This window comes from Callorhinus ursinus, unplaced genomic scaffold (genome assembly GCF_003265705.2).
Source record: "Callorhinus ursinus isolate GAN/ISIS: 27379988/994484 unplaced genomic scaffold, GSC_fseal_2.0 scaffold28, whole genome shotgun sequence".
Taxonomy (NCBI): Eukaryota; Metazoa; Chordata; class Mammalia; order Carnivora; family Otariidae; genus Callorhinus; species Callorhinus ursinus.
The window spans coordinates 13,753,013-13,779,466 of NW_027397090.1; the positions used below are offsets into that span (position 1 = coordinate 13,753,013).

At 38.5% G+C, this 26,454-nt stretch overlaps 1 protein-coding gene across 15 annotated transcripts in view; it reads right to left on the bottom strand.

Annotated features, from left to right (window-relative positions):
- The window catches only part of RFX3 (regulatory factor X3), a 280,896-nt gene that overhangs the window by 109,956 nt on the left and 144,486 nt on the right, over nt 1-26,454 (bottom strand). For all 15 annotated transcript variants that reach the window (XM_025891586.2, XM_073878138.1, XM_073878140.1 and 12 more), the window contains one exon: nt 5,755-5,852. In XM_025891586.2, the coding sequence (XP_025747371.1) occupies nt 5,755-5,852 (98 nt within the window). The remainder of the gene's footprint in view (nt 1-5,754; nt 5,853-26,454) is intronic.

The following is a 26,454-nucleotide window of genomic DNA, read 5'->3' on the forward strand; positions in this document are numbered from 1 at the left end:
ACCATAAGAGACTCTTCATCTCAGGAAACAAACTGAGGGTTGCTGGAGTGGTGGGGGGTGGGAGGGATGGGGTGGCTGGGTGATGGACACTGGGGAGGGTATGTGCTATGGTGAGCGCTGTGAAGTGTGCAAGACTGTTGAATCACAGATCTGTACCTCTAACACAAGTAATACAATATATGTTAAAAAAAAAAAAAGAAGAAGAAGAAGAAGAAGAAGATAGCAGGAGGGGAAGAACGAAGGGGGGGAAATCGGATGGGGAGACAAACCATGAGAGACGATGGGCTCTAACAAACTGAGGGTTCTAGAGGGGAGGGGGGTGGGGGGATGGGTTAGCCTGGTGATGGGTATTGAAGAGGGCACGTTCTGCATGGAGCACTGGGTGTTATATACAAACAATGAAGCATGGAACACTACATCAAAAACTAATGATGTATGGTGATTAACATAACAATAAAAATTAAAATAATAAATAAAATCTTAAAAAAATAAAGTGTGAGTCCTCTATGCATGCTTATGGATTTTTAATAAATCTGTTCAATGTCCAGATATTAATAGCGTACCACCTCCCAAAGTACACCATGTGATAGGACTCCATATTATTCAAGGTAAAAGAATTCTGAGGTTCACTTTTTAACACACTGCATTTCTTCTCTGGGGGACTTCTCAGAGCCTTCAGAAGACTAAAAGAAATTTAGAAGGGCCTTGGGCACAGTGTTTTCCTGCTTAGATAACCACAGAATACTTTTATGAAACTAACATTCTGTGAAACATACTTTATAAAATTCTCTATCAGGGCTGATGAGAAATCTATAAGCTAAACTGGAAGATTATGAGAAGGCCTCCAACCAGGCCAGTCTTACTGCAACAGATACGCATGCAGTCAGCACACTGGCATTTCAAAATATCGATCGTCTCTGAACAGGAGACGAGCTTCAAAGAGTGGTTGATACATGACAGTCCTTTAAAATTAAAATCATTTAAAAAAAAAAAAGATTTCTTAACTTGGCCATGATAGAGTAGGATGTCTTTATTTCCATTTTGACTGACATGATGGAGGACTGATTATGGGAGGCGGGGGAAGAATGAGTCAAAAAATGGGTAGGGAAAGGAAAAAAAAAATCATTCTATTAAAGAAAATGGAGTTTTGAGCTACATCAAGAAGGATCAATTGCATTGGGCTGTGTCTACATGGTGTGTAATGCTTCCCAGCTGGCTTAATTACAGCATTCTACATTACCAGCGATCAGAAATTCTAAGAATCTGTAGAAAAAGACAACACTATGATCCAGACTTTGAAAAAATATTCGTGGGAAAACTACTGGAAGGAACAGCCAATTCTGTTACCTTCTTCCTTTAGCAGAAAGCTGTTCTTGAACACCCAGCACCATAAAGTCGTCTTAGCCTGTGAGGCTACGACACAAGCTTGCTCACTAACTCACACTGCCCAGCCCGGGAGGCTGCAGTAGTCGTCTGTCCTCGCGATGACAACCAAGGAAACACTCTGGTATCATCGAATTATAATGATCACACATATTCACAAGTGATGACGCATCTCTGGGAGGGCTATCACCGCCTCTTGAGGGAGACCCTGTGCATCCTGGCCACACGGCACGGGCACACCAGGGACAGGAGCATCCGCACACTGGCACTTACTAGGCGTGTGCAGGTCTAAGGCCAGATGCTGGGTGCTCGAAGGTTCATGATAAAGACTGGCATGCCTGTGTTCTGGGAGTGTCATTAGCAAAAACGGCTTGATGATCGCACAGAAGTAGGAATCTCACTGAGACCCAGGTCAGGGATCAAACACTAGCTAGCTATGAATTCAGCGTGGCAGAACGGAAGAAAAAGGGGGACTCTTTCCCAACACACATGGACGTGCATCAAATAAAAAGAGGGAATAGAGAAACTCTCAAGTCAACCTGAGAGACGAACATTGCACAGAGTCAAATAACAGCTTTCCAAAATCACAGAAAGATCAAAATAGCTTAAGCTGAGAAAAAAAAAAAAGTGTGTTATATTTGAGAATAAATATTCATAGTCCTCTAGCTACTACAATTTTGAGGATAATTCACGACAAGACAATGTTTCTTTAGTAAATATGAAAGTGCTGTTACAGGATCTTTGGTCAAAAATTGCACTGGAATGGAAATTTTAATGAAAGGTTTTTAAAGATGCATCTTCTCTCCGCATGCGTGTGGCCCCACCGGCTGGAGATGCGGATACAATCTGGGCCCACACAGACCGGATCAAAGCTAATTGGACTTTGTGGCAAATGAACTCACGACCTAGGACTCATTAGTCATGATCTAACACAAGGAGACTGTGAGCCATAGCAAATACATGTTGACGTGAGATATTTACTTGGAATCATCTCTGTACTTAAATGGGCTTTCTCATTTTAAAGCGTCAACTTTGGCGATGTTGTTTTTCTAACGTTTTGCAAATGAACAAGTTCACTGATCTCATATTTACCTATGGTGTGAAAGACCCTAAGGGCCGTGGTGGAGTTTGGGCATGAGGCAATAGGCAGAATTCAGAGTCCTAAATAGGAGCCAGAAATAAAAAAAAAAAAGAATAACTATAGTACTTGATTTTTCAGAAATAGCTAAAGTTGACTGTTCACTATTTATAAGATGCTACAGAAAGCACTTCTGAAAAGCTAACCACCTCCATTGCATAGATGAACAAAAGTGAAGCAGGCTGTACATCTTTGACAAAGTCATACAATAGTCATCGCTCCGCCCGGCCCTGGCCCAGTGATGAAGCACGACGATACACACCGTCTCGACACCCGTTCCAACCCCTTTGTCCTCTGCTGCTTCCCATCATACACACGAAAGCTATAGACCAGTGTTCCCAGGTGCCCTGCAGCTAACCACTGCCTTGTGACGTGGTTAAAGCCAAGAGAGAGAAGCAAAAGGGAGCTGGGGCTTTCTGGGAAAGCCTCTGTGTGCAAGTGCGTGGCCCCATATACACATATGTGTACACATATCTGCAGGTATACACATATGCTCTTCATCCTGTCCGGAATGTTGATACGATGGTCGCAACTGAAGCAGACATCCTACAAACCTATCAGAAAATCTTGGCCCTAATATCCCTGAGCTGCAAAACCAATGTCAGCAAGAGACTAAAAGGAAGCACCGTTCTGGATGTTTCTAGAGCTCATTTCCTATCATCTTTTAGTAGTTTAGCTCCAAGCTGGCTCAACACATCTGATTAATCCTGATGGAAGGAGAGGCTGATGGAACTGAGCTTGAGAGGCACCCACTCCTCCCTTTCTAAGAAAGCCACTTTTCCCTACTACAGAGCCAACTAATGCTCACTGCCCCTGCTCCCGAGAAATATGCAGCACTCTGTGAGGCCAGATGTTGTCTACTGGAGCAATTTCCATGGTGTAGCCCGTCCAGTTATGCTCCCTCTGCTATATGTCAGCTTATAAGATTTTCTCCGGTAAGGTTGACTTTATATTTGCACTATATATTTGACTATATATTTGCATATGGAGTGCTAGTGATTTGCACAATATGCTACCTCTGGACTTCTTATGACCTGACAAAAATAAAAGCCCTAGTTTGTTCAAACTTGTATTTGTCAGATTTTCTGGGATGCTCTGCTGACAGAATGCTGTAATACATGTAAGATAAAATGCTACAGGAATAGACAGCAGAGTGGTAACTCAGCCCTCTGCTGCAGGGGGCTGGCTTGTCCAGGCATTGTCTAGGATGCCTTTAAACTAGAAGAACAAACCAGGTAGGAGATGGCACATGCTTGAGCAAAGGCAGAGTATATAATGCCTTTACTCTGGGGCTCTTGTGACACAGACAAGGATGAAATGACAATATAACTGAGTGATCTCTAGCAGCATCTAGAAACCCATTATATTTTCCCTGATAGAATGCAAGTCCAAGTGGCAGGTGTATCTATTTTTCTGGTGTAAATGGCAACCGTAGTGTGGGTTCATGGCAGAGATTCTAAAAGCTCACTCCAGGAGGCCCCGGTCCTACACAATAAACAGGTAAAAAAAAACATTCAGAGAATGTCGAACATACGTAAAGAGTTATGGATTCACTAGAGCGACAGAAATTCACTGACCCTACATTATGTGCCAATCTCCTAACTAACTGTAAATAAAACAACAAAATGACATTTTCCGTTCAGAGAGAATTCTCCCTAGTTCGAGAAACATGAATAAGCATTCATAGCACTGTGCTGGAAGTTAAAGTCAGGATTCAGTGCTGTCTGATAAATTAACTGCAGTGGAGAGCCAGGGTCCACGTCACAGGGGGCGGGGGGGGAATGAGGAAGAAGTTTATAAAGATCATACGAGGCTCGGTGTAGGGAACTGCAAAGACAGGACAGAAAGCAGAGGAAACCACATGCCCAAAAATAGGCACGAAAGGGTAGTATTTGGGGAAATCTGCACAAAGTTCATTGTTTCTAGAACAGGTGGAAAATGAAGCTGGAAGAAGGAATGGGATGAATGTCAAGGTAGAGCGGTGAATTGTATTTTATAGGTAAAGGAGGTTTTAAGGCGGTGGGAATGTGGATAGATTCAGTGACCAAAAGCAATGAGAAAAGAGAGAAGAGTCAAGATCAGGGAAAAGCTTCCAGTGTGGTATCAGCTACTGTCTTCCAGGCCCTGTATTAGTTGCTGAAAAGATATTTCCTCAAATGTGAGATCATCATCCTCCCACTTCCCAGGAAAGAATCATAAAAGGCTCGAAATACTTAAGTATCTTAATCATGTTAATAAAATTTATGCAGAGTTAAAGTAGGATTCTAAGGTATTTAGTTATAATAACAATAGGTAACAATAACTGAACTTTGACTATGTGTCATGCACTCTTGTGGTGTTAGATTTATTGCAAGAGACAAAAATTCCTGCCCTCCTGGAGGTTACAGGTTGAGATCATGGGACTCGATGAAACCACCCAAGGAAAGAGAAGGTGCAGTAAGAAAAAAGCAAGCAGAGGTTATCGACCTGGGGGGCACACCAGTGTTGAAGGGAGGTGGGCAGGATGAGAGAATTTGAATTTATTTCAGGTAAGCCCAAAGATCCAACAGATTGCAAACAAAACCTCAAGTGGTTAAATGAAAACAATCCTGGTGACCTGTAATAGTTCCTAGTCTCTTATAATATCCTGAATCTTACTCCAAAGTGGCTGAAAAAAACAATTAGTATAAACTTACAAATTTACATTATTGTTCCTGCAAAGGTGATAAGTTGCGTGGCGGGGTGGGGGTGGGGGGCAAGTTCAGACAGGAAAATAAGATTGAAGGATCAGGTACTCTTATGGAGACTAAGTACTTCATTTAATAAATGCCAAAAGAAACAAATGTACTAGTTTGGTATTAGTTTACAGACAAACACACACACACACAAATTCACCTTATTTATAAAAACAAAAAGCACAGGGTTTATAAGGTATCAGTAAGAAACAGAAATCACCAATGAGGGGTATACATTTTTCTCAACCTAGTGAAAACCATTAAAAGGCATAACAGTTTTCCTAATTTAAAATAATCCATTGAGGTTGAGAAGAAAATCAGCTCACATTCCTCACAAACCTAGACAAATCTCTACACGGGAGGCTCATTCCAGTAACTCTGATCTGGTAAAAAAAAAAAAAAAAAAAAATTACCATGAAAACAAGGAAACAATTTGGGAATAGTGGGATGTGCCGGCAAGTCCATTATTTTTCTCTGACTACGCGGGAGAATGAAAACAACCACGGCACATCAACTTACATCGCTCCGTTGGTATAGACAGTATCACTTCCTTCCACATACTGCACCTGAGCTGGGTAGACATGCTGGACCTGCTGCACAGTCTGAACCTGCTGGACCTGAAAAACAAATATTAGGATCGCCATGAGAAGCCGATCTGACCGAATACACAGCGTTAGCTTTGCCACAAAGATTTCTCTAGGGTGTTGAAAATTGTGAGACTCGTGCTAATTTCAAGATAAGCACGTGGGGGGTCCAGATCAACCGTAGCAAGCACGCTGAATAAATTCTCTACCATTTGCGGATACCTTTTCTGCAGATGTGTAGGTATAGACATACTCCAAATATTTAGGGTGAAACTCCGGAAAGCTCCTCACTTATTCTGATGATTTATGAAACTCTCCTCACCTGGTCTGTTACAGCTAAGTTTATTTTACAATTTAAGAAATACATGGGAAAAAAAAAAAAAGAAATACATGGGGCGGGCGCCTGGGTGGCTCAGTTGGTTAAGCGACTGCCTTCGGCTCAGGTCATGATCCTGGAGTCCCAGGATCGAGTCCCGCCTCGGGCTCCCTGCTGAGCAGGGAGTCTGCTTCTCCCTCTGACCCTCCCCCCTCTCATGTACTCTCTCTCTCTCTCATTCTCACTCTCTCAAAATAAATAAATAAATCTTAAAAAAAATAAAAGAAGGAACTTTAAAAAAAAAAAAAGAAAGAAATTCATGGGGAGCCTGGCTGGCTCGGTCAGGAGAGCACACAACTCGATCTCAGGGTCATGAGTTTGAGCCCCATGTTGGGCATAGAGATGACTTTTTTAAAAAACTTAAAAATAAAATAAAAAATTAATGATGGAAAATTTCACACACTCAAATGTGGAAAAAAACACTATAATAAACCCCCTATACTCATCATCCAAGATAAATAATTGCCACCAGCTCTCCTCTTTTAAGCCCTTACAGGATTATTTAAAAGCAAGTACAGAGATTCTATCACTTCACTCGTAAACGTTTCATTTTGTTTCTAAGAGAGAAAGACTCTTTTTAACATGAACACAATACTAATATCACATATAAAACATTAACAGTTCCTGGATATCATCTAAAATCCAGTCACTGTTAAAATCTAATTATTCCAATGTGTCCTTACAGTTGGTTTGTTCAAATCAGGATCCAAACACGGTCTGCATATTACATTTGGGTGATATTTCCTATCTTGCTCTTTTACTCTCTAACAGTTTCCCATCCTTTTTATTTCTTGACTATCACTTATTGAAGAATCTGGACTATTTATCTTGTAGAATTTCTGGAATTCTAGACTTGGAGGACAGCATCCCTGAGAGGTCATTTAATAAGTTCCTCTATCTCCTGTTTGTCCTATAAACTGGTAGTTAGATTGAGGGCCTTGAACAGGTTCAATTTTTGAAAAGCTACCGTTATCAGTTGCCATATGACAGCTAGCTCTCTCTCCTTCTTCAGTGTTAACATATAATCGGTGGGGTCAAGTGTTGTCAGCCACATCCACTTCCCATAATGCTCCTTCTTCATGCTTTCCCTGAGATTATTAGTAGCCACTGACAATCCTTTTCTAGGGCTTGTATTTCAATTAATAAAGGTTCTAAGTCTGGTAGTCTGATTCTGTTATTCCTTCTTCATTTATTAGTAGACTGCTATAAAGAAACTCCCCTCGGGGCGCCTGGGTGGCTCAGTCGGTTAAGCATCTGCCTTCAGCTCAGGTCATGATCTCAGGGTCCTGGGATTGAGCCCCACGTTGGGCTTCCCTGCTCAGCGGGGAGTCTGCTTCTCCCTCTCCCTCTCCCCCTCCCACTGCTCGTGCTCTCTCTCTCTCTCCCTCTCTCAAATAAATAAATAAAAAGAAATTCCTCTCATTAATTATTTGGTTACTTTGAAATAGGTTCATACAGGAAGAGGAAGATAAATACATGATTCTTCTCTTTACCAGTACTCAGAATGTTATCCCCTAGCTCCCTTCCAAGGTGAGCAATGTGGTTTGGGGTTTGCTTTGGTTGGCATTTTTATGATTCTTGCCTGTTAAACATATTTGATGTTTTTCAGTCCAGCAGTTTTTTGGTTGGTAAACTGCCCCATCTCTGACCAATAACAGTCCCTTCAAAGGGGATTCTGTATCTTCTGACACCATCACAGTAATCTTTCTTACCTCCCTTGCTTTCTGTTGTGATAAGATATTCTAAACTTATCTCTTACATTTCCTCTTCTGGATCTAGAATCAACCATTTCTCCAAAGAGCCTGGTTCCTAGTAGTTAGGAGTAATATAAACATGTAAAAACTGTTTAGAAAGGCAATTTATAGACAGACAGACTCTTTGAAAACTTGGTGATTTCTCCTACAGAAATATTTACCACTTTTAAAGTTGCTGTACCATATTATTAAAAAATATAGTTTATAAGAGCATAAAGTTAGAAGGGAAAGCCTTAATGACTGAAGAGCAGAATGTTAAATAAATTAGAGGAAAACCATTCTTAGGATATATGGCTAATGTTAGAAAAATAAAAATTGATATGTACTTTAATAACAAGATCTCTATCTCTAAGATGTTACCAAGTGAAAAAATATGTTGCAGAATAATACTTACAGAACTGCTTTATTTATGTTTAAAAATATGTATATCTCTCATTTGCATGAACATGTATATATAAATGGATATAAGTACATAAAGGAAAATAGAAGGATGCACATACAACTTCTAAAAGTGGTTTCTCTATTGAGTGACATGAAATGAGATGGGAGAGGTGAGGGGACTAGCATCTATTATTCTGAGTATTTATATTACTCTTGGATTTTTAACATGAAAATGAATTCATCTGTTACATACATAACACATAAAATACATAAATCAATATGTGGAAGGACTTCCACTTCTGGCCACAATGAAATAAATACACTAGAAATGCCCTCCCCACACTAAACAAGTAGAAAACTGGACAAAATACGTAAAAACAATGTTTCTGGTCGTTTGAGAAAAGGCATCATGACAGTGATTCTTAAGAGTAGGGAAACAAACTAGGTAACCTCATAATGATCCCAGCTGTTGAAACAGAGGCATTTCCGAGACTGCTGAGCAGGAAGGGAATAACCAAGCAGAGCACTGTGATCTCACCGAAGTGACAAGACAGACACTGGAATTGGGGAGACTGAGGCAGCTGAAATTTGGAGGCACTGTCAGAGAGGGCATTAAGCAGAGAAATAGATCCAGAAATATTAACAGAAATCCCCTTGAGTCTGATGCTGAATACTAATCTGCACGTGTAGGGGCACAGAGATACTCAAGTTCTAACCAGATACAGTGATGTGACTTTAATGAACATCCAGGGCATTTCTGTAGAAACATCAGAAGTGTTAAGCCTTAGCAGAAGGCCTTCACTAGCTCTAGACTAAGATTACTTTAGAGCCTTCTTAATAAAGCTAAAAAAGGGAGCGCCTGGGTGGCTCAGTCAGTTAAGTGTCTCCGTTGGGTCAGGTCATGATCCTGGAGTCCTGGGATGGAGCCCGGCATCAGGCTCCCTTGCTCAGCAAGGATTCTGTTTCTCCCTCTGCCGCTCACCCCACTCAAGTGGTCTCTTTCTCTCTCTCAAATAAACAAAATTAAAAAAAAAATAAAGCTAAAAAATAAGCTTCGAAAAGATCAAGTTGATTCACTTAATTGCCTATGCAAGACAAAGTTTGACGCTTTAAAACGAAAACAGCAAAATCCTAGAGATATAGAACAGACATATATGTAAGAATCAAAATGTCCAGTACCCAGCAAAAAATTAATAGATGTGTGAAGAAGCAGGAACATGTGATCTACAACCAGGAGAAAAAAGCCAATCAATAGAAACATATAGAAATGAAAGATAGGAAGTGGCAGGGACTTTTAAATAGCTATAAGTAGACAAATTTTAAAGGAAAACATGAATATGATGAGAAAAAAAGAAAGAAGCTATAAGGAACCAAGTAGAATATTGAAAAATACAAGTTGAAAAATACAATACCTGAAAAGAAAAATTCACTGAATGGGATTAAGAGCAGACTATATAATGCAGAAGAAAAGACTGGTCAATTTGAATACCTAGCAATAAAAACTATCTGCTGTGGGATGCCCAGGTGGCTCAGTCGGTTAAGTGTCTGTCTTGCGAAGATGGAAGACATAAATGAAAATACACTTTTGTAATATTCTTTATGTTAAGTGGTATAATGTTACATGAACAGAGGTTACGGTAAATTAAGTTATATGCCAAAAATCCTAGGACATACACAAAATTATAAAAAAACAGTACAGCCAATAGCAGAGATAAAATGTAATACTTAAAAACATTCAATACACCCCATAGAAGGCAGAGGCAGAGGAAAGAGAAGAACAACAAATGGGACAAATAGAAAAAAAATAAGATGCTAGTATTATATGTAACCATTTTCATAATTATATTCAATACACAAGTTTTAAACCTTGGTTGTCAGAATGGGTAGAAATGTGAGACCCAACTACACACTCTCAACCAGAACATACTTTATCTATCTATTTTTTTTTTTTTTTTTAAGAGAGAGAGAGAGTGGAGGTGGGCGGGGGGTAGGAGCAGAGAAGAGGGACAGAGAGAATCTTGAGCAGACTCCACGCTGGGCATGGGGCTCGATTTCATGAGCCTGAGATCGTGACCTGAGCTGAAATCAAGAGTGGGATGCTTAACCGACTGAGGCACCCAGGCGCCCTCAGAACACACTTCAAGTACACAGAGACAGAAAGGTTAAAAATAAAAAAATGTGGGAAAGATACTCTTTGCAAACACCAGTCATAAGAAACTCGGAGTGGTTCCATTACCATCAGCCTAAGTAGACTTCCAGACAAAGAAAATTACCATGGATAAAGAGGAATATTTCATCAATAAAATTATCAAGAAGAAATATCCTGTATGTGTTTGCATCTAAGAACAGAGTTTCAAAATACATGAAGCAAAACCTGAGAGAGTTCAAAGTAGAAATAAATAGGCAACCCACAGTCACAACTGGACATTTCAACATCCTCCTCTCCATTGTTGACAAAGACAGAAAATCAGAAGGATACAGAAATTCTCAACCAACTTGACCTAAATGACTTTCACACCACAATCTGCAGAATAGCAACAGGATATGCACTCTTGCTAGTGCTCGTGGATATGAGGCATGAAAGCTCAAATGTTGAAAATGAAAACAAGTCCTAACAAATTTAACATAATTAAAACAGGGGCCCCTGGGTGGCATAGTAGGTTAAGCGTCTTTCGGCTCAGGTCATGATCTCAGGGTCCTGGGACCAAGCTCCAGGTAGGGCTCCCTGCTCAGCAGAGAGTCTGCTTTTCCCTCTCCCTCTGTCTGCCACTCCCCCTGCTTGTGCTTGCTTGCTCTCTCTGTCAAATGAATGAATGAATGAATGAATGAGTGAATAAATAAATAAATAAAAGAGTATATTCTCTGACCAGAAAAGAATTCAATTTGAAGTCAAAGATGAAGAGATATCTGGAAAACATTCAAACATTTATATGATGAACACAAACTACACTTTAATTTATCCTATAATTCATAGAAGAAACCACAAGAGAAATTCAAAAATATTTTGAGTTGAATGATGATGAAAATACCATCCATCAAAATCTGTGGAGTGCAGGTAGAGCTGTGCACAAAAAGAAATCTATGTTTTAAATATTTCTATTAAGACAAAAAATCCCCAATGCAGTAAATCTAAAGTTTCAATTTTAAGAAGCTAGAAAATGAACAAATTAAAAGTGAAGTAGGAGAAAGGAAATAACAAGCAAAAAAGCAATGAAACAGACATCTGAAAGACAACTGAAAAAAAACTATGAAATTTTAAACATTAAGGTAGATTTGGAGAAAAAGAAGATACAAATTATGAATACTAAGGATGAAAGGGGAAAAGCACCCTAAAGACAGAAAATAGAGCATAAAGGCAGTTTAATGTCAATAAATTCAACTACTTAGGTGAAATGGAGAAAATCCTTAAAAGACACAAAAAAACAACACTTGAAAAAGGCAAAAAAAGAGAGAAAACACCATATATATGAAATCAAATTTCTCTCCCCAGAGGAAACTCCAGGTCCAGTTGGCTTCACGGGTGAATTCTAGTAAATATTTCAGGAAGGGGGGAAAAAAAGCCAATCTAACACAAACTCCCTATCACACTTTAGATGAAAAATAACTCAGACCGGGATACACAATCTTATTAATACAATCTAAACCTTGATGGATATTTCTGAATATAGCCTCTCTGCTCCTTTATAATCACCCTTTAGGATTTTGCACATTCTTGCTACCTTCTCCTAAGTTCTGGTTGTTTTCTCTATATAAATCATCTCACCAACCAACACAAATCCTCCATTTCCTTCCAGGCCTGATTTAAAATTTAGTTTCTCTAAAAAGCCTTCTGTAACTTACTTTATCCCATGAGAAACTGTTCCTTTCTTTTTTCTCTCTTAGGGCTCTTAATACAGGTGGTAGCATGTGGCTTAGTAGTAACCTATGTTCTAAATTGGTTTCCCTTGTAGTAGCCAATATGGTGAGAGGTGGCAAAATCATTTCATTTGAAAATAGGAGAAGTGATTTTAAGTCCTTGTGCTGATATTTGCTGTTCATCTACTGGAATAGTCAATTTACTTAAGTAATAATTTCCTTGTGTGTAAAAAATTCTATCTCCCCCATCATTAGGAATTTTTGTGAGTATCTAAAACTATTATAGATACAAAGCACGGTATAGGCATATATGATAATTAAAATACATCTCAAAAAACTAGTGAAATTATTAAAAACTTCAAAAATAAGAGTCTTGTCTTCTATATCTGTGTAAATTTCAGCTTTATATCCCACTTGGTTTCAGCCATAAATATGCACAAGAAATGTTCACCAAGGGTTCCTTTGAAACATGAGATTCCATAATCAAAGTAGAAATGAAACTCAGAAAATGTCAAGAACCTTGGGAAAGAAGTCTGGATAGATGCTGGCTAACTCATCTAAGACAGCAATATAAATATGTCCCTTGATCACATTGAGACTTTACAGTACTACATAAAAACAGGACATCATTCTTTTCATGACCTGCCAAGTAAAGGAATCAACAAAGTAAATAAAGACCAAACTAAACAGTAAAAATACTGAATTACAGCATATTTTGGAGGTAATATAATTTATTATTATCCAGTATGAATGGTTTTTCTACCAACCATTAGAAACTGTGTTAAATAGACACTCAAAACAACTTAGTGATGATGAGAAATGGAACGGCGCATCGTGCTTGTGGTTTGAGAAGGTATTCTTTCAAGGGTGTAATGAAGGTGGAGGAAGTAAAAAGATGGGGAAATATGGACGGAGAAAGAAAAGGAGAAGAAGAAAAGGAAAAATAACCATTTTTATGGAAAATAACTAATTTATGTATGCATGTCTCATTTCACCAATTAGAAGGTTAAGATCCTGGAGTCTCTTATGTAGTTTTTAGTGGAGAGGTTGTTTGATTTTCTTTCTCTCCTCCTTTCTTCCCTTCTTTCTTTGTTCCCTCCTCCTGCCCCTCCCCTCCCCTCCCCTTCTTTCCTTCCTTCCTTCCTTCCTTCCTTCCTTCCTTCCTTCCTTCCTTCCCTCCCTCCCTCCCTCCCTCCCTCTTCTGTTTTGACAGTGGGGATCCATTATTAATAAAGGTGGGTTGGAGAGCCACAGAAACGCCCTCTTTCACCTCAAATTAGTCAGCCCCAGGAATATATCTGCATCTATAGAACCAGTCTTACAGAGTTTACAAACCTAGTCACAGGCTGGGAAACGAGAATGGCAGAATTCCAGCCCACCCCTACCCTTGGCCCAAGTTCCCACATATAGAGCAGAGAACTTTTTTTTATATTGTTGGTATATTCCCGAAGACCCAACACAATAAAAATACACTGTAAATATTCAATACTTATTCAATAATTAAATAATGCCCAGTACCCAGGAAAGAAAATGCCCAGTGAATATTTGTTAAATTTAGAGTATCTTCTAAATGTGGATAAGTGCATTTGTTTTTTAATAATGGAATGTTTATTATTCCAAAGTGAACTGATGTGATCACTTTGAATGTCCTTTAATGCATCTTTAAAAACCAAAGGTGAAATTTTAAGAGGAAGTGCATGCTCTTTTCTCTTTCCTAAAATAATGAACTGTGACTTAAATTTGTTCAAATATTTGATACTGTTCTTATGTTAAACATTAGTTTATATTCAAATATTTACTAAATTGTTATCTATTATAAGTTTATTTTCTATTTTATTCGCCATACTTTAGTGCAGTGATGTTGGCAACAAAGGCAAAAAAAATTAAATTTCTGAACAACTTACAGACGATTGACAAGTTTCCTTGAGACAGGTGGAATGACTTTTCTCTAGGAACTCAAATGCCTCACAGTTATTACTTCGTTTGCTAAGAGCAAAAGGCATTCTTAGCTTAACATTATGCTGACCTCCAGGACCCTGTAAGTCTCCTTTAACATATAAAAATTCCTTTGGAAACTTCCTTTATCTCTACCTGCCCCCAAGATATATGTTAGCAATCATCCTTCAAGCATATGGCCCACTGATACACATCTGAAGGGTCGCATGACTAAGGTTTAAATAGACAGTAATAAATGACCTTTTCCTAACAAGAGACAGCCCCCTCAAGGTCCAGGAAACCTTGCTTCCAAATTTCTTAGAGACTTACACTAACCCTAACCCCCTTCCAACTTGAAAGTATATAATCAGCCACTCCTCAGGACCCCGGTGCAGCCCTTTCTGCCCACAGGTCCTGTACCCGGGCTTTAATAAAACCACCTTTTTGCACTGAAGATGTTTCAAGAGTTCATTCTTGACCATTCACTCCAAACCCCAACATTTCCACATCACAGGAACCATTCAGGTCAGCCTGGCTAAGAGAGATGGAGAAACTTGCACCATGTAGGCATTTCATTACCATTCCTAGGAACTATATATTCCATCCATCTTTGTGAAATCTATAAACTGTCACATTTTACTGCCCACCCTACCAAAGCTCTTAGGGGAAAGGAAAAAGATGATTAAATAAATTCTACAGGAAACTTTCTTTTAATTTCATTGTCTTTCCCAAAATAAATTCAGTTGCATTTCCCAAGACAAAAGTTTTTCACCATTTTTGAATTTTAATAAACAATAAAGTGGTGAAAATGGAAACTGAAAAGAGTTGGACAAAGGCAGAATTAGGGAGAACAACCAACTATTTCTATAATGAACTGTTCAATGAATAATAATGACCTTGGGCTAATTTCTAAAAGGTTACCTAGTACATGAATGAATATTGGCAGTAATGAGGTCTGACCATAATAACGTTCTCTACCAGAAATTTATCCATTCTCTGTCAAATGAAGGGGAAAAAAAATCCCCCCAAATATAAATATATTCAACAATATATTTACATTCATAGACACTAGATGAATTAAGCAACTTAACCCTGTCTTACTGATACATATTTAAATGAAGCTCCTCTTATTACTATTCAAATGTGGTATTACAAATGCATTTGCTTATTTTTGTACACTTTTATAATTCTTATTATTTATAAAGGAAGTGAATACCAAAACAAAGTACATACCACAGGAAAATGTGCTAGCTCGACAGAATCAATTAGTATATTTTGAGGACAAATTTATACAATATGTTGTTTTGGACGTGCTTCAAAAAAAAAAACTAAAATGAATCACACTTCAAAACAAATCCTTTTCAACAGTGAATGAAGTCATTTATAATTGTTAAGCTTATTAGTTAGCGAAGAACAACATTAGTTTCTTTGTAAAAACATCTTTATTATGCCAAGATCTTCAATGCCTTTCTTATATAAGAGCATTCCTTACACTTGTGGTTGAAATCAGACATTTCAAACCTTAGTACAGACAGTTCCTGACTTACGATGATTCAACTTAACAATTTTAAGCAATAGGCATTCAGTAGAAACCAGACTTTGAATTTTGAATTTCAATCTTTTCCCAGGCTAAAGATACGTGCCACGATGTTCTCTTGTGATCACATTCTCTCGATGTGATCATGAGGGTAAACAATTGATAGATAACAGATACCCTTACACAACCATTCTGTACCAAACAACCATTCTGCTTTTTACTTCAAGTGTAGTCAATAGTTACATGAGATATTTATTCAATACTTTATTATAAAACAGGCTTTGTGTTAGATGACTTTGTTCAACTGTAGATTAACGTAAGTTCCTCAGCACATTTCAGGTAGGCTGCGCTCAGCTATGATGTTTGGTAAGTGAGGTGTATTAAAAGCATTTTCGACTTAGGATATTTTCAACTTATGAGATGTTTACCCACATGTAACCCCATCGTAAGTCGAGGAAGATCTATACTGAGAACTGTCAAAAACTGCATTAAGATGTCTTTAATAGATCCACAAGAGATGTGGAAGAGCTCTTCGCAGATGAAAAACATGGGATATTAGAGTGGCTATGTTAGAGACTGCTGTGGACTGACCAAAGTGAGGCAGAAGGAAAAGAACCCACATCGGAACAGCTATTACTAAAAGGGCAGTGGGGAAGAGTAAGACATCCAGAGCAGCCGCAGAGAGTTGATTAGAAAAGCAGCCTTATGAGAAAAGAGAAGGAACAGAACTCATTCACTATTTCTGGGCTGGTAAAACTGAAGGGAATTGAAGGGATTGAGGAAAGATAAGTCATAAAGTTGCGAGCGCACCGTGTGGGTATGCTAGAAGGGAAGGCATGAGGACCAAAAAAGCATAAGGGAAAAACTAATTTCCTTAACAGGCACAGGTTATGAAAATGGAAATCATAAACCTACATCCATTTTTTTCAGTCTTGGTTAAAAGTAAAATAAATGACATGTCACAAGGTAGTGACTACATCTTGCCAAGAAAGAATTCTACAAATATTGCGAATGTTGAAAATAATTTGCGGTAAAGGATGTTTATGACAGGACCACAGTGAACAAAAGCACAGCTAAGTGACAGGACAGGCTGGGGGGAAAATAATGTTACTTAAATCTCCCTCATTGGGTTTATTGAGAAAAAACAAGAGGTTTCCCTAGCTCTTTAACATCAATTTACAAAATTCATGAGGCACCTGGGTGGCTCAGTCAGTTAAGCGTCTGCCTTGGCTCAGGTGACGATCCCAAGGGTCCTGGGATCAAGCCCCGTGTCGGGATCCCTGCTCAGCAGGGAGTCTGCTTCTCCCTCTCCCGCTCCCCGTTTGTGCTCTCTATCTCTCTGTCAAATAAATAAATAAGATCTTAAAAAAAATTACAAAGTTCTTCCTGGGATCCTCAATGATAACCACAAAATCCCTGTTTAATCTTTTAGGAATGGAAGACCTTCCACTTCAAAGAATGTGGTGAATGTGAGATTTTGGAAAACAGGGTGTTACTCATTTAAACGACAGAATTCATTTTATGTAGAAAAATGAATTTGTTCACTTACTGTAAAACTGACTCACTGGCCCTGCGTTAGTCAACTCTCTCACTTATAAACTGTGTAGCTTCCTTTTTTACAAAAAGACTCAGATTTTTGGGTATCATTTTCTTATAGTAGGACTTTCAGTAAACAAATGATTGTTCTAGCACATTCAAATCCCATAAACACCAAAAAGCCTCCTTCTCCAACAGGGCTGGAGTAACAACTTGGAACCTTAGCTTTATAGGATTTATTTACCAAAACTACATAGTTGCTGTAGGCAACTAGAAGTTGTTAGGAAAATATAAGTACTGTTATTACACTTGGACTTCAAGTAGAATCATATGAATGTTTTAGTAGTGGTAAGTAAGGTCTTGGCTCACTATCTGTTGACATGAACATAGGGGACTCAATCAGGAGTGAATCAGTTCAATCATCCCTAACGGCCTAGCATGAGTCTCCCAAAAAAATCATGTTATCTGACTTGTATCAAAGAGTAGAAGCTACTTCAAAGGGGTAAAGCAAGTTCCCAGAGAGGAAGTGTTTCTAGGAGGAGGGATGTGACTCAGAACAAATTTAGTTTAGAATGATTTCTCAGTGACAAACTTGATGGTTATTACATAAAATACATAAACCTGTTTTTGTGAGTCAAAAGGAACAAGGTAACAACTACTTTGTACAAGTACAGAACACTTTTTTTTTTTTAACATTGTATTTATTTATTTATTTAGAGAGAGAGATCAAGAGAGCGGGTGAACAGTGGGGAGGGGCAGAGGGAGAGAGAAAATCTCCAGCGGACTCTGCATTGATCTCAGAGCCTGATGCGGGGCTCGATCCCAGGACCCTGAGATCATGACCTGAGCCAAAATCAACAGTCACTCAACTGACTGCCCCACCCAGGTGCCCCTTTCTTTTAATTAATTAATTAATTAATTGTTATTGAAGTATAGTTGATGCATAATATTACATTAGTTTCAGGTGTACAACACAGTGACTTGATAAGTGTGTAGTTATCCTATGCTCACCACAAGCATAGCTACCCTCTGTCACCATACAATGTTATCACAATACCATTACTATATTCCTTATGCTGCTTCCTTTAACCCCATGACTTATTCACTCCATAACTGGAAACCTGTGTCTCCCACTCCCCTTCACCCATTTTGCCTATCCTCCACCCCTCCCCTGGGGCAACCATCAGTTTGTTCTCTGTATTTATGAGTTGTTTTTGTTTTTTTTTTTTGTTTTTTTTTTTTGCTTGAGGAACACTTTTTTTTATGATTACACTGTCTTAAACATTATTTCCCTTGGGGCCCAGCAGGACTGACCAATGCTAAGATTCTACTAAAGTAAGTAATAATTTCTGGGGGAAGGAATTTACTACATAATACTCTGGTGACCACGAAGAGTAAATGAGCTAAGTACACCAAATTTACTGCAGTATTAGGAGAGGTCTTTGAAACAGAAGGCTCCCTCTAGTCTTTCTAGTAATAAATGAAACTATATAGAAACATAAAATATCAATAAATGTAAGCAGCACATCAGAAGATCTAACTAACTGCATAAAATCAAGTCCAGACTGACCATTAGACTATGCACTTCAAATGTATCTCCTGGTAAGAATACATAGATACGGATTCATACTTGCTCTGAGTGTCTATGGTAACGATGCGTATTTGCAGGAATCGAGATGTTGACTCCCCTGGGGTGGAGTGCTGGGAATTAGGAGAATGTGTTGGTAGCTGAGGCAATGTGACCCAAGTAACAGACCCTCTTAGTTATATAGGATTGTTAAACTGGTGCTAATATTACTATTTATAGTGATACGCAGTATCACTTCATTCACCAAAATTCTGAGATGAAATGAAGACGGTAGGCAGCTTTATCCCCATTTTATAAATAGTGACATAAATGCAAAGACATCGCGACAACCCAAAGACATGGTAAATGAAAGGTAGCAATGACTCCAGGTCTTCTGACCCCAATCCTAGAATTCTTCCAACAATTCCAGTGTTTCCCCAAATGTGGGAAGAATGACACTGGTGCTACAGAGGCAAGGCATTAAATAATTATAAATATAAGAACATAATCCATTTTCAATTACCTTTAAATCACTCTGATAAGGAAAAGGTCTCAGTCTTTACCACCTCTGACACTTAATAATCTCACTTTTTTAAAAGGACAGTAAGCCTCAGTGTTGATCTTTGTCAAAAAAGAGCAGCAAGCCAAATCATATAATATTATTTCATTTTTACTGTATTTAGCTTAATGTGTATTTTCCATTTATGTTGAGATAGTAGCCTGTTCATTTTACACAGAAATTTAAGATCTTCTTTTGTAATGTATGGTGATTGACATAGCATAATGGAATAAAATTAAAAACAAAATTTAATTCATTTAAGTAATTTTATAGAAAACTAGTAAGTAAAAAAAAATATAGTAGACTCTGGATAAAGCAAAAATCATGAGGCCGTTTGCAAAAGACAAAAAACTGCCCTGCATATCACACACTACAAATCATACTCTTAATAAATAAGACGACATCAAGAGACTTTCCACTTTAGAGAGATTTACATCTCATACATGAATTAAAACAGAACTTGTTACTTCATTGTATCCACTTGCTAGTTCCCTAAATCCCGAAATAGAACGGGTAGCAGTCATAATTCTACCATAGCGGGGGGTTAAGTTACTTTTGAAGCAAACGGTTGGTATATCACCTACTTTTTGGGCAATGTTGCATTTTATATACCCCAATATTTTTATAATCAAAGTTACAAATAAATAGTTTCATAAGATTTGTACAATACAGAAATAATCACAGTAAAAGGTGATTGCCTCCTGTTTTATTTTTTTTTTTAGGATTTTATTTATTTATTTGACAGAGAGATAGCGAGAGCAGGAACACAAGCAGGGGGAGTGGGAGAGGGAGAAGCAGGCTTCCCACCGAGCAGGGAGCCCCATGCGGGGCTCGATCCCAGGACCCTGGGATCATGGCCTGAGCCGAAGGCAGATGCTTAACTGACTGAGCCACGCAGGTGCCCCAGACTCCTGTTTTATGCTCACACTCATTTCCCACTATTCCTCTCCCAGGAGATAATGAATAACCGTGGGACAGCGTACATCCCTCCAATCCTCTAACAATAAATACATCTTTATGTTTATATAGATCTCTGGACTAACCAGGATAGTTAACACTAACTGTAACAATAGACAACACCTAAATCACCCAGCTACTGGATGGTGTAGGAGGCCCAGCTCCCAGGTCACTTGGAGACCCTCGTTAACAGAAGCTCTCTCATGGTGTAGATGTGTCACCCTGATGTAGCCTTGGAGGAGGGGAGAGATTGTAGGCATCACAGCTCCCGAATGCCTTGACTGACAAATAGTACATGTCACTTTTGCTCACAACCCAATACTCAGAAAACACACACGGTCCAACCTAAATGTAAGGAGAAACATCTAGGTGAACATTCTGTCTCTGCTACAGTATCTTTTTGATGGAGAGTACATGTATGGACCAGGTGAGATGTAATGCATTTTCCTGCTACTTGCTTTTCTGCACTGAACAATACCTCGTAGAGCTCTTTCCAAGTGTGTGTGCATGATGCGTCTGAATTGACACGCAAGCACAACTATTTGTATTGGTTTCACAAGTACGCCATAGTATAGATAAAGCTTAACTTAACCATTCCACAAGTGATGAACGTTTAGGTTACTTTTCTTCTATCATGAAAAACACTATAGAGAAGGACTGCACCTGCTTTTTATCAAACATTCTATGGGGTAGATGTCTCCATATGTTTACCGGCCATGTGTTTTTCATGTTTTGTGAATAGCCTATTCATATGCTTTGCCCATTTATCTACTGCATTGTTTGTCTTCCCTTAATGATTTACAGGACTCGTTAAAGATGATGACATTTTTATTCCCACGCATTTCATGCCTCTTTCTCCTTTAAATTTGTTTGTGGTGTTTATTAACCATTACATGGCAAAATAGGTCAACTTCTTTCCTTAGAAGCCTTGTGATGCTTTATGTTCTATGTAAGATGGCCGTCCCCTTCCTAAGATTATGAAAAAATACTTCCCGCTTTTGTTTGTATTGGCTTTGTAGTTTTAAAACTGATTAGCTCTATAACCTATTTTGGGCATTAAGACAAAGGTCTAACTTTGTGGTTGCCGTTGTTTTTCCAAACAGATACCAATTTTTCTCAACACCGTTTATGGCACTATCCGTTTATTATTTGAAATAATATGTTTATCATGAACCAAGTTTTTATTTATACATAGATCTGCCTATTTACTCTTGGTCTGTCATCACTCAGTTTTTATTACTATTGCTTTTGTGATAGCTTTCTGAAATTACAAAGAACAAATTCTGTCCCCAATGCTTTTCTTTTTGCCAAATTTTCTGGGCTATTCTTGTATATATTCTTTGCCATTAACTTTATAATCAGATTTTTGACTTTCAAGAAAACCTTGCTATGTGTTTTATTTGCATTATATTGAAATTATATCTCATTTTAGAACTTAGGGTCTTCATTTTAATGGCCTTTCACACGTGAGTTATATGCTTCACCCCAGCTCGCTGGTGATGCGTGAGCTTTTATAAAGACTGATGCTAGACTTCAAAGTGACCTGGTCAGCGACAATTCCCAAAATGTCCCCACCCTCAGATTTCAGTCCCATACCCATGAAGCCCATGAAAATGATGAGTGATTCTGCTATGTTATACGGCATTGTTGAGCTCAAAATAAAGTAAAACTGATCCAGCCTCAGGAGCCCTTAAAATAAGTGGAGGGCTTCTCTGGCTGATGGCAGGAGAGGGAGTGAGAAAGTCAAGGCCGAGAAGGCCTTGCCATGTGATTACTGCTGGGCAGATGGAGGTAGAGGAGTCATGTGGGCAATCTCTGGGAGCAGAGAGCAGACCCCAGCTGAGAGCCAGCAAGAAAACAGAGACCTGAGTCCTACAAATGAAAGGAAGGAAATGAATTCAGCCAGCAACCTCTATGAGCATGGAAGTGAATTCTTCCCCAGGACCTCTAGGTAAAAAAGCCCAAGGTGACACATCCCTTAGTTTCAGTTCAGTAAGACCTAGAACAGAGAACCCAGTGGAGTCCATTCAGACTTCTGACTACAGAAAATTATGACATAATAAATGGGAATTGCTTTAAGCCATGAAACTTGTAATTTGTTACACAGCAACAGAAAACTAATCCAGGATAGACTTCAAGGAAATTGTTACCACCATCTTCCATCTGCATGGGTTTTCAGGATTCCCAGGCAGAAACGAGATACACTCAGAATCACCTCCCCCTTCTTCGCTGATAGTCTCACGATACTCCCTAATTAGGAGCAACATATATACTAACCTAAATCTTGAATTTCCTGCTAATTTTAAGGCTTGGGGAAATGAAAGGCTAATTCTTCCTCAAAAAGTTCAAATATTTAAGATACAGAGTAAATCAGAAACAGAACTATCAAAGGACCAAAAAAAGAAAAAAAATATAATAAAACTTTAGGACAATAATAACTATCATTGAACCCTAGAACCCAAAATCTATTTCACAAGAGGTCAGGATATGTACGATAAACAGGGTTCTTTCAGTGTTTATCTATATATATGCACTGACTATAATATTTAAAGGAGAATGCAACATTTTGGTAAAACGGTGATTGATAACAGTCTCGATTCCACTAGTATGAATTGTTCCAGCGTTTACACCTTTTGTCTTTAAGTGAAAATGCAAGTTTTTGGGGTGCCTTGGTGGCTCAGTTGGTTAGGTGTCTGCCTTCAGCTCATCAGGTCATGATCCCAGGGTCCTGGGATCGAGCCCCCCGTCAGACTCTCTGCTCAGTGGGGAGCCTGCTTCTTCCTCTGCCCCTCCCCCTGCTTGTGCTCTCTCTCTCTCTGTCAAATAAATAAAATCTTTAAAAAAAAAAAAGAAAATGCAAGTTTTCTGTTTGAGCCACCCAGGAGCCCCAAAATGCAAGTTCTCACATTATATATTAAATTCCTAAAATTCTTCATACTCTAAGAAATACTGAAATCAGCTTAGAAAAATCTGAACTGATATAAAGCTGAATTATATAATTTAAAAAAGATATCTTAAAAGAAAATTTACGATGGTCCTCAATGGCTAGACTGAATACAAAATAAGATTCCCTATTTTTGTCTGCCTGCTTCTATACTATTTAATTCCTTTTTAGTGAAATGTGTTGCATGTAGCATTTGTGTAAAATGTTTAAGACAAAAGAATGAATAAGGTAAAGCAAGGAAAAAGTTAAGCAGTGAATATGAAGGATGATGATTTCAATTTCCAGAGAACTGATAGCAACACCCTAATTTTTAGAATTAAAAAAAAATAGAGAAAAGTAAACATAGAAAGAGGAGAAATATTTAAAAATAAGAAAATACTCTGGGGCGCCTGGGTGGCTCAGTCGGTTAAGCGTCTGCCTTCGGCTCAGGTCATGAACCCAGGGTCCGGGGACGGAGCCCCGCATCGGGCTCCCTGCTCAGCAGGGAGTCTGCTTCTCCCTCTACCCACTCGTGCTCTCTCTCTCTGAAATAAACAAAATCTTTAAAAAAATAAGAAAATACTCTAACACGGAATAATGATTAGCTACTTGTTAGAACTGCTAAGACAATGTCATAAAAGTGAATTTGAAAGAAAACATTTTCCTATTCATTGGCTGAAATAAATTTTAGAAGTTGATTCTCTTAGTCAAAATTGGTTTTTAAAATTATTGACTTGTACAATATTGCTCTTCTCAAAATTCTAATTTCTATGAAAGAGAAGCGAGAGAATTGTAGTGATAGACTTAGGAACCAGTATCTTTCTCGAAGCTTTGACAGATGGTCTTATCAGGAGGATGGACAGGAATATTGTTTACTTAACTGATTTATTTTGATGATTTTCAACTCACTAAACAAAAGGCGTTATTGATCTAACTACCAAGGCGTCCCTGAACCTTGGGGAACAGGTTTGCAACTGATCTGATCATCACTGGGAAAGCCAGCCACGTGAATTCTATTTCCCACTTGCCAAATAAACTGCCCGGAACCCCTCAATGGAGAATGATTCCTTTGAGTTCTTCCTTTTCCCACTCCTCAGCACTGTAGTTTATAATTTAAATCTCGTGCTTGTCATCCATTTGCACCTTATATAACTAACTTCCCTGCAAAAACAATGCTGGTTCTGATCCAGAGGAGAGAGGGGCAATTTTGTTTCTTAAGGAAACCCCATGAAGGCAGGAAGAATGTCTGTTGCCTTCTTTATCACCTATCACAAGGTGATAGGCACAAGGAGGCAGGCACAAACCACAATTCAGCAAATAACTCTGAGCTACCAAGGAAAAACAAGAACAAAAAAATCACACAGGCAAATGGCAAGGGGGGGAATGGGGCAGGAAACATAAAGAAAAGAAGGTGGTAGAGAAGGGAGCATGAAACTTTCAGTTCTCATACTATTCTTAACTAAAGCAGTTTTATTTTTCCCTACTTCACGACTTTCATATTAAATCACTCCACAAAGGGGCACCTGGGTGGTTCAGCAGGTTAAGCATCTGCCTTCGGCTCAGGTCATGATCTCAGGGTTCCGGGATCGAGCCCCGCATCCAGCTCCCTGCTCAGAGGGGAGTCTGCTTCTCCCTCTCCATCTGCCCCTACGCACCCCCATGCGCTCTCTCTCATTTAAATAAATAAAGAAAATCTTTAAAAATAATAATAGGGGCGCCCGAGTGGCTCAGCCTTTAAGAGTCTGTCTTCAGCTCAGGTCATGATCTCAGGGTCCTGGGATCGAGCCCCGCATCGGGCTCCCTGCTCAGCGGGAAGCCTGCTTCTCCCTCTCCCACTCCCCCTGCTTGTGTTCCCTCTCTCGCTGTCTCTCTCTCTGTCAAATAAATAAGTAAAATCTTTAAAAATAATAATAAAATAATACATTGCTCCACATATGTGCTACTTTTAAAGAATAAAACTCATTGGATTGGTAGAAAAAATAAATTCCATGAAAGGGCTACTTCTAAAGAAGTAAAAAGATGGGTCCTTGAAAGCACTGACAGCACATTAAATCAGATAACACTGTTACAGTAGAAGCAAAGAAGTTTGACACCAAGAACAAATGACTAAAGATATGGATCACAAAAATGGTTGATGACTAATCTGGGGCGGAATCCATGACTAGTTAGGTTTACAGACAAGTTTTTGTTGTTGTTGTTGTTTTGGTTTTTTGGTTTTTTGTTTAATAGCCAGTTAGGGCACTTGAAATTGTGAAAAGCACATTAAGTGATCTCCAGAAAGTTATCCAACGAGTGTGTGGACGCTGTATGTAGCGGTCAATTCAACATTAATCCAAATTACAAAATACTTACAAAGTCAAAAAGAGTATTAAAAAATTACTCACCACATATTTTTAATGATTGTGTTTTAGAATCATAGGATCAATATTCAGTCTTTACCTAATCAGTAGTTTAAAACAGTCTTCAATAAACTGTCAGCTCATTCACTTTACATTCTTCTATGAGGTACATGATTTCTAAGAAAGGAAACCAAACTTATGAATGTGCAATCTGTGAATTAGAACAGTGCTTGCTTCCTGGATAGGGGTGGGGGCAGGGAAAGGAAGCTTTCTGCGGTGATAAAAATGTCCTATATCTTGATCAAAGGGCAGGTTCGATAATCACCCTCACAGCACACTGAACTGTCACTTAAGGTCTGTGTATCTCCCTGTAAATACATTGTAGCTCACTAAAAACTAAAAGGCAAAAAAAAAAAAAAGTATGTATATAAGATACTTCCATGTTTCTCTATTTTATATGAAATACACTAAGGGAACGCAATTAACTGCGAACTGAGAATAGATGCTTTCTTTTACAATGTCCAGATAAGTAATTCTGCTGTGTGTGTGTGTGCGTGCGTGTGTATGTGTGTGTGTGTGTGTGTGGTGTGTGTGTGTGTGTGTATTCAGGGGGACAGGTGAGTGTTTTCCCCAGAAAAGTCAAACAGCAATTTGTTAAGTTTCTCATAATGATATGCAGCTACAATAGTAATGTAAAACATCTGTGGGAATAATGACCAAGAATATAATTAAACAAAGCTTCTTCAAATTATTATATTTTAACATAAAATGAATTCTATTTTTAGCAAAGCAAAATAGTTACTGAATTATTTTACTCGGCTTATGGAAAAAACTGATTACAGGCAAAGTCATTCAAGTTGTTTGTTATGGTATACACATCACTGAAATGGGATATTTTTAGTTGCTACCAGGGAGG